Genomic DNA, 17,595 nt, shown 5'->3' with positions numbered 1-17,595 from the left:
GGTACGCTGAAGAGTTATATGGTTGATTTTATTCAAATTTTTTATCGAATGGCATGGTAATCAAATGCCTGCCAATCTCCGAAAAGGAATGTTTCAAGCTAAGTGCTAGCTGGTCTGTTTTACTAGCTCAAAAAGTATGTGCTTCTGGTGTAGCTGTCGCTTCCTGGTTTGTATGCCATCGTGGCCGTCGAGTTGCCCAAAGACGTTTAGCCGACGAGTTACAGATAACAACATTCATTTAGAATAACAAGTTACAGAAAACAGCATTCATTCAGAATAATAAGGGCATTTATTCACGGCCAAACAAAGTAGTTATAACAGTAAGTACTATAATGACAAGAAAAAAGTAGTTATAACAGGGGGGGCTGTAATTTACACCAGCATACAGTGTTCTCGTTACCTCTGCGTCCTGCGTCTGATACGCACAGCTTTTCTTCCAGACGCACAATTTCAAGTAATGTGCTTTTTTCGGACGCAAAGAATTTTTTATCAAAAAACAAAACAAAACACATATATCCGATAGCAAACCAATTTATTCCACATAATCTTTGCTTCACAACGATCGTCCGCCATTGTTTGAATCTCGCAATGAGAAACCTCGCGTGACGAGACTTAACAGACGAAATAATTCTCGCGTGAACGAGACTAGCAGACACTAGCAGACGAAGGAGAGGAAGCGATAGCAACACACGAGAGTTTCGTAATAGTGTAAGAAAGATAAAAAATGTTTCAGAAAAAGCAAAACAGTCTGGATAGTTATTTCGCAGTTAAAAATACAACTAGTAAGAAAAGAACTGCAGAAGATTCCATCGATGATCATGAATCAAAACGGGGTAAGCAAGGAAAAATACGCACATTTCAAAAGACTTGGTTGCAGCTGTTCGCGTGGTTACGATATGACGAGGAAAATAATTTCATGTACTGTGCTGTTTGTACGGATAACAAGCAGGTAAATGGATTGATTGCGGCAGCTAAATGCACAAATTTTCAAAAATGCACCCTGGATAGACACATAGTTTTGCCCGGACACAAGTTGGCACTGGAAATTCCCACATTGCGAAATAACAACAAAAAAATCAAACAAAAGGCATCAGCAACAAAAGACAAAGTAGTTACAGCTTTATTGAAAGTTGCACATTGGATGTCCATGGAAGATATATATAATGCTCAAGCAAATTGTACTGGCTGAAAAGTACTCAAGAGACAAGATGAGCAATCTCTGGAAACTGATCAGCCAGTACCACAGTGAAGAGATGCCAAACACAATAAGATTGGCTCAGCTGGCTCTTACATCAGCTGTGCATACAGCTGGCTGTGAGAGAGGTTTTTCTGTGCAGAACAGAATCCTCACAAAGAAAAGAAACAGGCTGCAAGTGGAAACTCAGCACAAACTGATGGTAGTGCAGCTGGCTAAAAGTGTGAACCATCAAAAGGCCCTGGAAAAGTGGAAAGGCTGCAAAGAGAGGAGGATCTACGAGCTGAAAGACTAGTACAATGATAAATAAACCCTAACCCTAAACCATATAATAAATAAATTAAATCTGAATGTTTATATATCGTTGTTTATGTTTTATTTGCATCCGTAGTATGTTGGGACTCGTGACAAGTTTCCTGGGACTCACAGTTTTCAGACAAGCGAATCCCTGGGACTCGCAGTGTGCCAATTGTAAAATTATCACTATGGCATAGAAAACATTGAGATTAATCTTTGAATTAAGGTTCTCAGCAAATCGTTTTGAATGTTTATTTCCTAAAATAATCGAAAATTATTTGAAATTATTAGGCACACATCAATAGAAGTAAGTGTGTTCAGTAGCATTTTCAGGTATTGTTCTCTAAGCCCACTAGTTTGTATTTTAGTAAGTCCTCTAGTGTTTTTTTCTCATGTAACAAGAGCGTGTGTATGTGTACATATATAAGAATATTGAATAAAAATTAGGGCCAGCATATTGCAATACGTACTTGTATTTAGAAAAATGTCTATTTACAGTGTTACCTCACTACTTCGCGCTTCAGCTATCGCGGACTCAGAGCTTCGCAGATTTTTTTCAGGAAAATAAAAAAATTAAAGATATTAAGTTAAAATTATAAATTACATCATTTTACAAGAGGTGGAAACAAAATATTTAATAAGAATTAGTAATTGCATCAAAAAAAAAGGCCAAAGAAATGGTCAATAACATGGTGAGAGTTCATGAATGGCATTGATGACGTCATGGCTGTTTACAGGTTTTTGCTTGGTGGTGCTTTTGTGCACGTGTTACACGTTTATTTAAGCATTTTTGAAGGGGCACCCCTACTTCGCGGAAATGCAATTATTGCGGGTGGTCCCGGTCCCCATTAACAGCGATAACCGAGGAAACACTGTACTCCCAAAATCCGTCGGGACAAAGAGACCATCCTCTGGATAAGAGTTTAATAATGGGTAATTTGGGAGTAAATAGGATTGGTTCAAATGAATTAGTCAAGAGCCAGTACAAGGATACCCTTCCCTCTACAGCTCTATCTTTACCTGTCACCTTCCCAGAGGCACAGAAGCTGTCACTTTTACAACTGTGAAGCTCTGAAAATATCTGCTCTGGTAGACTTAAGGGAGGCTCCGGCGGGAAACTGCAACAATTGTGTGTTGTGGAAGGGCTTCACGTTTTAATGACAGTATAAAAGGAAAGCGAAATATTAATCTTTTTATTCCAGGCTCCCAAGTGAAACAATTCTGTTGCGGGTCTTGCTCTGCCACAGTGTAAATGAAAATGCAGCGGACTCTCGTTCCGATTATAGCATCACACACGCCACAACATTTTGGGCATGTTCTTTAAGCCTGTCGCGATATACAGTGGTACCTCGACATAGGAGCACCCCGACATATGAGCAATACGAGTAAAATTTCCAGCAAATATGTATCTCCGGACACGAGACAAATTTCTAGATACGAGAAAGCCAGGTGACCAAGACATGAGAGGCTGTTTATAATTTTAGCGCACTGTCTTTTTTGCCGCATCGTGTATAACAGATATCTACTAGCACTGGGAAGAGCGTTGCATAATTTCCAGTGTTTTTTTCCCCGGCACTGCGCAAATGCGGAGCGATCGCTAATACGAGCAGTATATATTACTTCTCGTTGGCACGTGGTCGTGCGTTATCCTATTGTGAAGACATTTGTGTCCATCATTTTTGGAATATTTTGAAGGGCATACAAACGCAAACAGCGCATCGATAGTGAAAGTCAGGTTAGAGGCGGGGCAACTACAGCCAACCCGGGAGAAGAAAGGCATCAAACTAAAATACAAAATTAGAATTAAGTTAAGTGTAGGGTTAGATTAAACTTATTTTTGAGTGTCTGCATCGTTACTCTAGTTCATTTAAATTTGTTTATGTTATGAAACGAGTGTGTTGCCGTGGAAAAAGCGCCTCCCCGCCGTTACCTTGTTAATAGATGGTGAATTAGAAGAAATAAAACATTTTGTCAATCCAATATCCTATTTTTGGTGTTTTTCCAGAAGGTTGGAACGAATGAATTTGTCTTTAGTTCATTTCAATGGGAAACGTTTGTTCGAGTTGAGAGAATGTCGACATAGGAGCTCAGTCCCGGAACGAATTAAACTCGTATCTTGAGGTGCCACTTTTACAATAAATCAATTTATCGCACATTAAATAAAAATGATGTGTTTTCACACAATTTATTGATGCGCCCGTGTACAGTAATACAAGTAATACGAGTGCCCCAACATATGAGAAATTTGAGAAACGAGGGAAATTCCCAGCAAATATTTGCCTTGAGACACGAGACAGGTTTTAGTTATGAGCATACGAGACAGAGCCTGGTGGCCGAGCTCGCGAGAGGCTGCTTATGATAACAGTGCACCGTCTTTCTCGCCGCATCGCCCTTGCGTAAAAATAAAATAATGTGTATCTACGAGGACACAGGTTATATCTTTTTATGTTCGTTTGCGTTAATCAGTGCAGAATTAAGAGAAAAAGAATGGGTCCGAAGCAAGCCGGTGCAACTCAGTGTAGTGAGAAGAAAAAGCCTATGATGATTTGAGATTATTTCGTGGTTAATTGCAATATATTAAGAACGAAATAATCTCAAAACATAAGTGCTGCACGCGTGGCTGAGCTGCCTCAGCAATATGAGAGCAGTACTTCGACAATATGTACCATCCGGAACCATAAGGATGGTATAAGCTAAAGGATATCAAGCTGTTGGGGTTATTCTGTAATACTATTTTATATGTGCACATTTAAACATTGTTTTGTATGAGATTCTTCAATTTGGACGGGGGCAAACTCGAGGTCACTCTCCAAGACAGATAGTCCTCGTTCCGAGGACTGATTACTGGAAGATATGACTGACCCTTACCCCAGATGCAAGTTCGTGATGCAAACCTGTGAAGGACGCTTTAATTGTTGCTGATTCAGCATGATGGCTATCAACAGACCTCCGTGATTACTCGCGTATTGTCTTAAATCGTGACACTCGTTTCGATAAAGGGGCTTGTTTGTTTAATCTCCAATGGAGTTGTTTTTGAGTTGCGACCTTAATTGTTATTAATGAATAACTGATATGCGATTATTGTTGCAGTTGTTTTTTGCCTACACATTTGGATTCAATCAATAACCTTGTAATTGTTTTGATTTGAGGCCTTAAATGGGCAGGAGAAAATGCCGCTCGCCAGAAATTAATTTATGACGAGAACGATGTCCGAATGAACTCTCCTTGCAAGTAACACCAGAGATGCTAAATTAATTGATGTCCTTAATTAATAGATGTCTCCTTGTATTGTTTTATAATTATATTAAAGTATAATTATTGATGAACCTAACACAAAATGTATTGTGTGTTTTTTAATCTAAGGTCATTTAAGTTAAATTTAAAGTTTGTTATGTTAGGGATGCGTCCATCAAGTCTCCCCTGTCCTTCTTCATTTTATCCTCTGTCTGTAATTATTAGTAATGTGACATTTTAGTATTGAAGATCATAACCTCAATATGGGTATTTGTTACTTTGTGAGTAGGTGGTGAATTTGAACCAATAAAAATATGTTATTCTATTGTAATACCGTGTTTTTTTGTAGAGGGTGGGACCAAATTAATTGTATTTAGTTCATTTCTATGGGAAAAATTGATTTGACATACAAGCTCTGTTCCGGAACGCATTAAGCCCGTATCTTAAAAGTATAACTGTATGTGTGTGCGCTCAGCACACGTGCGTGTTGACCATTTATTGCAGATGACACAGTTCATGTTAATTGGTCATCAACACCGATAGAACTAAAATTCAGACATGCAAAAAAGTACTATGTACAATGCACTAATCGCTTGAGCTTGTTATGAACTAATTGTAGGTAGTCCTCTCCCAAATCTTCGTTTCTGAAAGCTGACACACCTCAAATATAAAAACTCGGTGGGTTACAGCATTTATAAACAATGCAAAATATAGAAACAATGTCGTGAGGCTTTCGCGTCGCACCGAGGGTAGGAATCAGTTAGCGGAAAGCACGCACTCCCATTAAACATTTCCAAATAAGAGCATGTCATGTTCAACATTAATGCAATTGTCGGTAAATCATCTCACATATCGTGCCTTATAAAAGTATTTGGCCCCCTTGAACTTTGCAAGCTTTTGCCGCAATTAGGGCTTCGAGCATGAAGACATGGAATTACATTTTCTTGTCAATAATCAACAAGTGGGATATAATCCTGAAGTGGAATGAAATTTATTAGATATTTTGAACTTTTTTAAAGAATAAAAACACAAGTGGCGTGCAATATTATTCGGCCCCTTACGTTAGTCCAGTAAACTGAAGGATCCAATGTTGACTGATGATGATAAATACAATCGACCAGTTTGTAATATCTCCGTATAAATCTTGTCTGTAATAGCCCAGTTGTTTTTAAAATGCAGAGAGCATCATGAAGACTAAGGAACAACAGGCGGGTCTGAGATACTGTTGTGGAGAAGTTTAAAGCCGGATTTAGATACAAAAAGATTTCCCAAGCTTTAAGCATTTCAAGCAATCATGTTGAATGGAGAGAGTATCAGACCACAATGCAAATCTACCAACCCACGAAAACACTAAACTTTCGCTTCAAACAAGAAGACGGATCAAAGATGCAGCCAAGAAGCCCATGATCACATTAGATAAACTTCAAACAGCTGAGATGGGAGAATCTGTAAATACAACAATCAGTCGTACATTGGCCAAATCTGGCCTTTACGGAAGGGAGAGTGACAATATATATATATATATGTGTGTGTGTGTGTGTGTGTGTGTGTATATATATCTATATATCTATCTATCTATCTATCTATCTATCTATCTATCTATCTATCTATCTATCTATCTATCTATCTATCTATCTATCTATCTATCTATCTATCTATCTATCTATCTATCTATCTATCTATCTATCTATCTATCTATCTATCTATCTATCTATATATATATATATATATATATATATATATATATATATATATATATATATATATATATATATATATATATATATATATATATATATATATATATATATATATATATATATATATATATATATATATATATATATATATACATACATACATACATACATACATACATTTATATATACATACACATATATAAGCACAGATGTACAGTCTAAACACAGCCATTTTTTGTTAAAGAGCCTGACAGCTGATGGGACGAAGGTGCTCCGGTGAACCCAAAATCAATGTTTTTGGCCACAGCACAAAACGTTATGCTTGGTTTAAAAGCAACACAGCTCATCACCCGAACATGCCATCCCATACCTGTGAACTTGTACGTTTTATACGTTTTTTTTTTACTATTTCAAATCATGTACGCCGTACACCAACTTTTGTACGGGGGGAAAAAAAACGCCAATATTTATGAAAACCGATCTCAACAAGACCGTTTTGGCTAAAATTCAAATAGTCTCGTAGGCTGGTAGCCAACGACGCTACTGTCATCGATCGTTACTATTGTCACGGTATATCAGGAAAAATTATCCTCAATCGTATGTATTTTTTTAGCGGTCCGTACGGCAATATCGATAAAGGATGACATGCGCATGCGTAGATATACATAGAGTAAATATCGTGGAAGCAAGCATGGAGGAGCCACCTAGTAAGAAACGAGTTACCGCGAGTAAACATGTGTCGTACGGTGTTTGTACATTTTTGGGGGGTTTGTACGGGGAATCATAATCATTTTTAAGGGCAGTTATCGGCAGAGGCCGACAGGTATGCCATTCCCACTGTGAAACATGGTGGTGGCTGTCTCATGGTTTGGGCCTGCTTTTCTTCAGCGGGGACAAGCACCATGGTTAAAATTAATGGGAAGATTGATGGGACCAAATATAGGGCCATTCTGGAATCACATCTGTTGGAGTCTGTAAAAGACCTTAAACTGGGAGATTTATCTTCCAACGGGACAATGATTCAAAACATAAAGCCAAATCTACAATAGACTGGTTTACAAATAAACGTACGTAACCTGGTGTTAGAATTGTCAAGTCAAAGTCCAGATCAATTGAGAATCTGTGAACAGAGCTCAAGCCTGCTGTTCACAAACGCTCTCCTTTTAACCTCACTGAGCTTGAGCTGTTTTGCAAAGAAAGAAAGGGCAAGAATTTCAGTCTTGGTTTGCAAAACTGATAGAGACATGCCTCTTGTGACTTGCAACTGTAATTGCAGTAAAATGTAGTGCGCTCCAAAGTAATAATGCAAGATGGCCGAATAATATTACACACCCTCCTTTTCAGGTTTTTATTTGTTAAAAAAGTTTAACATTTCCAATACATTTCATTTCAGTTCACGATTGTGTCCCAGCTATTGTTGATACTTGAGATTTTTTTTAATTTTATATCTTTACCTTTGAAGCCTGAAATGTGGCAAAAGTTTGAAAAGTTCAAGGGGGCTGAATACTTTCACAAGGCACTGAATATCAGATTCAACACTTAAATAGCTTTCAATTGATTACCATTATGAAATATACTATCACATCAGCGGTTAGATTGGTTCAAATTAAATTGGTGTCTTTGTAAATGCAAAATATCAAATTATTCAATTCAAAAAAAGGGTATCTTGATGAGAACCCAACGTTTTTAATGACATCATTACAATTTTCTTACCAGAAGTTTAAGATGCCGATTTTTTCGATGGTTCATATTACTGCAATAGTTGTCACTTTCAAACAAGAAATAAAAATTTAAAAAATTAAAGCGGAATTTTGTTTTATTGCATAATAACAAATGTACAAGCATTTAATTTCTGTGTTCCGAAAGGGAGAGTGATGTCTGCACGTAGACATATTCAAAAAGGAAATAACATTAGCATAACCAGGAAATATGCCCATAGCGATTTACGTAGCCTTCATCAAGTCTCTGGTCGCAATAATTGCATTCACGTTACGCAGGTATTAAGGTTTATATTTTAACGATCGACCACAAGACCTTCAATATGTGTTAATAACTATTGTTATGTGCTGCCTGGTAAACGCTACGGCCAGAACACGTATAACTATGGTAAGATGGCGGCGGCCTAAACGAGCAATAGCAGGCACAGTAAGTGGACTCGCGTCAGGTCGGTCAGAGTACGTTTAACTACGGTAAGATGGCCGTTCCCCGAGCGAGCAGTGAGTATTTCACGTTTTATGCAAGATACCATGATGATCATGAAGTGCTTCCAAAAGATGGTCGCCCACCACATCAGGGATACAATCCCTCCCTCAGTTAACCTTCACCAGTTTCCTCATTGAGCAAACGGGTCCACTGAGGACGCCATCGCCGTAGCTCTACACACAGCATTGATCCACCTGGAGCACAATGTGAACTTTGTGAGGATGCTTTTCATTTACTATAGCAAAGCCTTCAACACTATAATACCGGACATTCTGGCTGACAAACTCACCCACCTTGGACAACCCTCTTCCATCTGTTGCTGGATTAAGAACTTCTTAACGAATCGTCCACAAACTGTTTCACTTGGTCCCCACCAGTGTTCTCGTTACCTCTGCGTCCTGCGTCTGATACGCACAGCTTTTCTTCCGGACGCACAATTTCAAGTAATGTGCTTTTTTCGGACGCAAAGAATTTTTTATCAAAAAAAAAACCAAAACACATATATATCCGATAGCAAACCAATTTATTCCACATAATCTTTGCGAAATAATTCTCGCGTGAACGAGACTAGCAGACACTAGCAGACGAAGGAGAGGAAGCGATTGCAAGAGTTTCGTAATAGTGTAAGAAAGATAAAAAATGTTTCAGAAAAAGCAAAACAGTCTGGATAGTTATTTCGCAGTTAAAAATACAACTAGTAAGAAAAGAACTGCAGAAGATTCGATCGATGATCATGAAGCAAAACGGGGTAAGCAAGGAAAAATACGCACATTTCAAAAGACTTGGTTGCAGCTGTTCGCGTGGTTACGATATGACGAGGAAAATAATTTCATGTACTGTGCTGTTTGTACGGATAACAAGCAGGTAAATGGATTGATTGCGGCAGCTAAATGCACGAATTTTCAAAAATGCACCCTGGATAGACACATAGTTTTGCCCGGACACAAGTTGGCACTGGAAATTCCCACATTGCGAAATAACAACAAAAAAATCGGACAAAAGGCATCAGCAACAAAAGACAAAGTAGTTACAGCCAATCATATCATCATATCAAGTAGTTACAGCCAATCATATCATCAACTGCTACAAAGAGGGAGTGGAGAATGCTCAAGCAAATTGTACTGGCTGAAAAGTACCCAAGAGACAAGATGAGCAATCTCTGGAAACTGATCAGCCAGTACCACAGTGAAGAGATGCCAAACATGATAAGATTGGCTCAGCTGGCTCTTACATCAGCTGTGCATACAGCTGGCTGTGAGAGAGGTTTTTCTGTGCAGAACAGAATCCTCACAAAGAAAAGAAACAGGCTGCAAGTGGAAACTCAGCACAAACTGATGGTAGTGCAGCTGGCTAAAAGTGTGAACCATCAAAAGGCCCTGGAAAAGTGGAAAGGCTGCAAAGAGAGGAGGATCTACGAGCTGAAAGGCTAGTACAATGATAAATAAACCCTAACCCTAAACCATATAATAAATAAATTAAATCTGAATGTTTATATATCGTTGTTTATGTTTTATTTGCATCCGTAGTATGTTGGGACTCGTGACAAGTTTCCTGGGACGCACAGTTTTCAGACAAGCGAATCCCTGGGACTCGCAGTGTGCCAATTGTAAAATTATCACTGCCCCACCTTTCCCCCCATTATACTGTACAATGGCTCCCCTCAAGGTTGTATACGGAGTCCTCTTCTATACTCCCTGTTTACATACCTAACACGTCAACTCTATCATAGAATTTGTTGATGACACCACTGTGGTCGGACTCATCTCCGTCTGCCTACAGACGTGGTGTTTGGTGAACAATCTTACACTAAACACCACGAAAACTAAAATAATCCTGGACTTTCGCATACGCAGCACAGATCTGACCCCACTCCTCATAAATGGAGTTTGCGTAGACAGGGTTCAGTCCTTCAACTTCCTGGGGGACCATGTCACGGACAAGGTCTCCTGGTTTACCAAAGCCATGGCAGTGGTGAAGAAGGCCCAGAAGCGACTCCATTTCCTGAGGGTACTCGGGAAGAACAACTTGGACACTGAACTTCTGGTAAACTTCTATAAAGCCACTGTGGAGAGCATCCTGTCATATTGCATTAAAGTGTGGTATGCTGGAACGACGGTAGCAGACAAAATAGCCATGCAGATCAACACCGCCCAGAAGATCATCGGCTGCACCCTGCCCTCACTGGAAGACAATGCCAGCCCTCACTACCTCGGCAGACAACATTGTTAGGGACCCATACCACCCTGGTCACAACCTGTTCCAGCTGCTGCCCTCTGGCAGACGCTACAGGTCTCACAAAGCACAAATAGACTTAGGGACAGTTTTCTTCCCAGAGTCATTAGGGCTCTGAACTTGCATTAGCATGACACACAATCCATTCTGTGCAATTTCTCCGGGGTGTGCACAATGTGCAATATCTTAGATTGTGCAATATTTTTGAATTTACCTCGCCTGGAAGTGACTTCTAATATTTTCATATTACATATTTGTTTATAACTGGGAAAAGACACTTTGTGGAGTAGCACCACCAATTTCGTTCTACGCAGCTGTGTATAATGACAATAAAAGCTTTTGATTTCATTTGAAGATAGAAGTTTTTTTTGCTTGAATTTCAATCATTCACGTCAAAATACATTTTGTTTAGCGTTTTATCTGTTTGTCTTTTTTTAAATTTTGAAAGACCGTATCGGCCTCATTGTCTTGCGTCATGATGGCGCAATTGCATCGTGATGTCATCGTGCCATGACGCCACCAACTTGCAGTTTTGTGCATGTCATGTTTTTATGCGCATATAAGCCGTACCTTTGATTCGGTCATCAATCTTATGTCCCTCAAAAGTTAGTAAATACGGTAAGCTTTATCATGAAGTGCACATAAATAATCAATAACTAAAAAATAGGCCCCGCATTAACTCTTATATAAGTCGCCCAGCGTATAAGCTGCATCCCTTCTGAGATAATGTATGAGATTGGGGTCAATATCGTAAGGAAGTTAATATGCCTGTATTTGTAAAAGCAAAATTTCAAATTATTTAATTTGAAAAAATAAATAAGTCTGACTGATAAGAACCTGATGCTTTTCAGTGACAGAAATGACAATTTTCCTACCAGAAGTTTACGATGTTGTCGCGGCCAAATTGCTTTTAATGTTGAAATATCTCAATTTCTTTCCCCCCGATGACTCATATTACTGCAATAGTTGTCACTTTCAAACAAACAAAAAAGAAAAAAAATCAAAGCGGATTTTTAAAACATTTCATAATCACAAATGTACAATCATTCCTTTTGCGTTTTGAAACCGAAAGGGTGTTGCCTGTATGTAGACAAATAGTAGTAACGAAAGCACCACCAGTAGCGGTCTCGTGTTCATCAAGTCTCTGGGTGCAATATTAGCATGATATACACATTACGCATGTATTAAGGCTGATACTTTAACGACCGACCGCAAGACATTCGATCAATTTTACCAACTATTGAGATGGTAAACAATGCAACACATGTATTACTACTTGCGTCTGGCAAGTCAGAGCATGTTTATTTACGGTAAGATGTCAACACAGTGACAGGTAAAAGCAAGTTTTATCACGTTTTATGCAAGATAACCTTTTTCTTCTTGGATTTCATTCATTCATGTCCAAATACATTTTGATTAGTGTTTTATCTGTTTATCTTTTTCTCTATTTTGAAATAAATGACTATCAGTCGCATTGTCTCACGTCTTGACGTCACTGCGCCATTGGGTCATGACGTTATTGTGTAATGGCCTCGTCAACTTGCAGTTGTGGCATGTCGTGTTTTTATGTGCATATAAGCCATAACCTGGATTTAGTCTTTTTTAGCGACAAATACGGCTTATATGCAAGCAAATACGGTAGTCAACATAATAGATATTCAACATTATATGTAGTCAATATGATAACGTATTTATTCGAGTATAACACGCATCCATCTTTTGTGACTAAAAATTGCTATAAATGTTTTTTTGTAGTTTTTCTCAGCTCACACCAAGGATTGCACCAGTACTGGGAACTGGCAAATGCTGAACACATGTCACCGTGACAAAACATATATTCACAACATATGGTATGGAAATCTGGTAAAACAAATATCTACCAATATGAACACAATTCTCAAATGGAATTTACAATTTTATTTCCTAAAAGTTTAATTCAGGGGTGCTCAATACGTCGATCGTGAGCAACAGTCAATTGCTAAGGCACTATTGGTAGATTGCATGATAGTAAGATTTGATCTAGAAAAAAATAATACATTTATTAGACCTGAGCTGGAAAACAGCGCCTTCGCAAGTCCAAACATTATTACTAGTTGCCGACACTATGGCGCTGTTCAAGCAGCAGCCAGTGTCCTTAGCTCTCTAAGTCCTCACTTGTATTCTGTTTTTACAGCTTTTTTAAAATCTTTTATTTTTACGTTTTATTGTTTTTTTAATACTTCACTTGATGCTTTACTCTATATTTTATCTATATTATATTTTATTACTTTCAAGATTCCACTTCAAGACTCCAAGTTGTGCGAGAGGAAGTCTTTGTTCTATTAGTTTAGTTTATCTCTGCAAATTCTGGACAATTTTGGACCCATTCAGCCATGGCTCCGGTGTCTTGCACAAGGGATCAGCTGTTAGCTCTACACAACACCCTGCCCCTGGACATCCCTGCGGAGTTAAAGAGAAAGAGAAGTGGATGCAGAGCTGGACAAAAATGTCATGAGACAAAGCGACGCTTCAAACCCAGCATTTCATCTATTATTATGGGGAACGTAAGCTCTCTCCCCAATAAAATGGAAGAGCTAACGGCGCTTACCGAACTACAATGAGATTATCGGAATTGCTGTATTATATGCTCCAAGGAACTAACCGGACTCTCCCGTCTCCTTGGTTGGATTTCAACTGGTGCGGGCGGACAGGAAAGCTGAGGAGAGCGGTAGGAAGGAAGGTGGGGGACTAGCTGTTTTTAGTAATAGCAGATGGTGTAGCCTTGGACTTATTACGGTGAAGGAGAAACTTTGCATTCGAGATATTGAGCTAGTAGCTGTTAGCATCAGGCCGTTTTACATCCCCCTGGGAGTTCTCGCACATAATCGTGATAACCGCGTATATCACCTTCCGCCAGTGCGGCAGTCGCTCGCGAGCTGCTTCACGCTACTGTCGCGGCTGCAGCCGCCACACCCCCCAGTCTCCTTATCTCCAGTGATTTAAACCATGATTCCTGGGCTTCTACTCTCCCCACCTTCACTCAGTATGTGAAGTGCCACACCAGGCAACAAAATCTCTGCAACTGCTGTATGCCAACACGAAGGAGGGGTACAGCTCACTCCCTCTCCCCCCACTGGGCCGCTCAGACCACAACCTGGTCCGTCTGATCCCCACCTACATCCCTATGGTGAGGAAAAAAACCCAAACACAAGGATCATACAAAGATTGACCGAGAAGACCAGCATGGTACTTGATAGTTCTGAAAAACAACTTAAGGAGCAGGTTAAGAAAGAGTGAAATCAATTTAATAGGAAATAGGTTTATTACCAAACTGCAGAAATGGGGAGAGCTCAGACAGCGTGAACCACTCACAGTCTGTTGTCCTTACAGCTCTCACTGAATGACCAGTGTTTGTGTTTTAAATACAGGCAAAATTGACTGTTGTCACCAGGGCGTTGGACAGATACGTTTCAGTCATTTGAAGGGCAAAAAGTAATTGATCAGACAGATCGGACAGTTGAGTGTTTGTGCTGACATGTCAACTCAATCACAAGACTAAGATTGATTAATCAGTCAGACTGTTGAGTGTTTATGCTGACATGCCAGCCATTCACAGTTTGTATGAGAACGATGATTTTATGCTTACAAAAACTGATATAATCTTACAGTACTGAGGGACTGTTTTGAGACCACTGACTGGGAGGTGCTGTGCAATTCATATTGAACACTGTACCTTCCAAGAAAGTCTATTGTTTCTCCAACAATAAGCCGTGGGTCTCCCACGTACCCGATGCACAGGTCTCTTTCACACCTGGAGAACACGGGAAGCACAGTGAGAATGATGTTTTTTGACCTCTCCAGTGCATTCAACACCATTCAGGCAGTCCTACTGAGAGGGAAACTGGAAGAGGCAGGAGTAAGGAACCACCTGGCTGCATGTATCATCAACTTTGTCACTGAAAGACCACAATATGTGAGACTCCAGGACTACAACTGAAGTGGTAGTATATAGACACTATCACATCCAGAAGTTCTCTGATGACACCGTTATTGTTGGACGAGTGATGGATGGGAACGACCTAGATCTAGTACAGGAGAGTCAACACAGCCTTTGTTGACTGGTTTAGGCGAAACCACATTTATATATCAATGCCAGTAAGACAAAGGAAATGGTTATCCATTTTCGAATGGATTCCTCAACAGACCACTCAGGTGAACATCCAAGGTACAGACATTGAAATCATCGTGAATTTCAAGTACCTGAGTGTTCACTTTAACAACAAACTGGACTGGTCCACAAACATAGATGTCCTGTACAAGAATGACTAGAGCCGCCTCTACCTACTTAGGAGACCACGGTCATTTGAATGTGGAGGACACTGCTGCCACTGCTTTTACGACACTGTGGTGGCATCTTCAATGTTTTATGCAGCGGTCTGTTGGGGATGCGGGAGCATGGAGAGGGACAGGAACAAACTGAATAAGCTCGTCAGGAGGGCCAGCTCTGTTCTGGACTGCTTTGAACTCTGTAGGAATTGGGAGAGAGGAAGATGCTGGTCAGGATGATGTCCATCATGGACAGCACTTTCCACCCCTTCTATGAGTTTGTGGCGTCCCTCCGAAGCTCTTTCAGCAATAGAATGCTGCACCCACATTGCAGGAAGGAGCACTTTCTCAGATCCTTCCTCACTTCAGCTGTCTGGCTCTTTAACAAAATATGCAACATTAATGTCAGTGCGGCCCGCAAGATTGATATGAATGACACGGTGTTCGGAGCTGGATGAACCACGGTGAAGTATACGGCTCTGGAGGGCGGGGCAGTGGCCGGGCTGTCCAGTGCCTCGCTCACTCACTCATTCATTCCTCCAATCAGCTGGGCAGAGGAGAAGCTGTGAAGCCGATCACTCCGCTCGGCTCGGAGAGCTGCCGTAATCCAATACGATAGGAGAGCGAAATTGTGCATGCGCCACAGACCCGCGCGACTGACAGTCAAACGGTCAAATCGAAAGTGTGCATGAGCCACAGAACCGCGCAACTGAAAGCTAAAAATTCAATCCGAGACTCATTCCTAGTGTAAACCCATATTACAGCCCCAGAGATGTTTCAAAGCCTGCCGTGAAGAGAAAGGTCAGTGATGAGCACAGACAGTTTCAAGGAAAGTGGGGAATGCAATATTTCTTTGTTGAGCACAGGGGCACCCCGACGTGTCTCATTTGCACCGAAAAAGTTGCGGTCCACAAGGAATACAATTTGAAACGTCATTGTGCTACAAGACATGCTGAGGAGTACGACAAATACCAGGGAGATGAGAGAGCCAACCAGGTTGACAGTCTTAAAACAAGTCTTCTCAGGCAACAGGGTTTTTTCAAGAAGGCTACAAAAGAAAGTAATGAAGCAGTCGAAGCCAGTTATGCCGTTTGTGAGTTGATTGCCAAGGCAGGAAAGCCATTCACAGAAGGTGAATTTTTCAAAAAGTGCGTATTACATGCTGCACATATTGTTTGTCCAGAAAAGAAAAGTCAGTTCAACAACATCCGCCTTTCTGCCAACACCGTGGTAGAGCGCATTTCTGACCTGTCAAGTGACATTTATGATCAACTTTATGAGAAAGCGCAAAGTTTCAGTGTATATTCAGTGGCTCTTGATGGGGACCACAGACATCACAGACACTGCCCAGCTTGCAATATATGTCCGTGGTGTTGATGACAATTTTGAAGTGTTGGGGGAGTTGCTCACAATAATTCCAATGCATGGCCAGACAACCGCTAAGGAATTATTTCACAAGCTGTGTGATGCCATTCAGAATGCCGGTTTGCCATGGAAGAGCTTTGTTGGAATAACAACTGATGGAGCCCCATCAATGATTGGGAGGAAGAATGGACTGGTAGCACTTCTTAAAAAAAACTGGAAGAGGAGGGTTGTAGAGTAGGCCATAGCTCTGTACTCCATTATCCATCAGCAGGCCCTTTGCAGCAGATGCCTGAAGTTTGACAATGTGATGTCTGTCGTTGTGAAATGCATCAACCAAATCAGATCCAGAGGCTTAAAGCATAGAAGGTTTCGTTCTTTTTTGGAGGAAATGGAGTCTGAATATTCGGATGTGCTCTACTTCACTGAGGTACGTTGGTTCAGCAGGGGAAATGTGTTGACGAGATTTTTTGAGTTGAGAGCAGAAGTAAAAGACTTCATGGTGATAGAAGGGTTTCTGTTCCTGTGCTAAGTGATCCCAAATGGCTCATGGACTTATTAGCTTTTTTGTTGATATCACACATGAGCCTAATGTACTGAACAAGAAGCTACAAGGCCAGGGGCAACTTGTCAGTGCTGCCTATGACAAAGTGAGAGCATTCTGCACTAAACTTTTGTTATGGAAACCCCAGCTCTCTCAGGCAAACATTTTCCATTTGCCAGCATGCAAGGCTCTTGTGGATGCGGTGGTGAGAAATAGGTGGAGGCCATTTTGAAGCTGCAGGAGGAATTTGATCACAGATTTCCAGACTTCAAGACACAAAGCCACATTTCAAATGTTTGCGGACCCCTTCTCCTTTGATGTGCAAGATGCCCCTCCTGAGCTTCAAATGGAGCTCATGGACCTGCAGTACAACTCTGCACTCAAAGCCAAGTTCAGGGAGGTGAGTGGAGAAGCAGACAAGCTTGGACAATTTTTGAGCGTGTTGACCCCCAGCTTCCCTGAACTTTCCCGAATGTTCAAGCGGACCATGTGCCTTTTTGGAAGCACATACTTGTGTGAGAAAC

The 17,595-nt window shown here is 40.4% G+C and overlaps 1 protein-coding gene across 10 annotated transcripts in view; it reads left to right on the top strand.

Moving 5' to 3' along the window:
• The window catches only part of setd5 (SET domain containing 5), a 108,818-nt gene that overhangs the window by 16,911 nt on the left and 74,312 nt on the right, over nucleotides 1-17,595 (top strand). Inside the window, exon 4 of one of the 10 annotated variants that reach the window (XM_077711769.1) lies at nucleotides 12,616-12,710. The exons of the other annotated variants lie outside the window; for them this stretch is intronic. Coding sequence (XP_077567895.1) covers nucleotides 12,708-12,710 — 3 coding nt within the window. The 5' untranslated portion in view covers nucleotides 12,616-12,707. The remainder of the gene's footprint in view (nucleotides 1-12,615; nucleotides 12,711-17,595) is intronic. 10 annotated transcript variants of the gene reach the window in all.

The sequence above is a fragment of the Stigmatopora nigra genome, unplaced genomic scaffold, assembly GCF_051989575.1.
Source record: "Stigmatopora nigra isolate UIUO_SnigA unplaced genomic scaffold, RoL_Snig_1.1 HiC_scaffold_29, whole genome shotgun sequence".
Lineage (NCBI taxonomy): Eukaryota > Metazoa > Chordata > Actinopteri > Syngnathiformes > Syngnathidae > Stigmatopora > Stigmatopora nigra.
The sequence above is the reverse complement of the archived record's forward strand: the minus strand, read 5'-3'. Positions and strand labels throughout refer to the sequence as shown.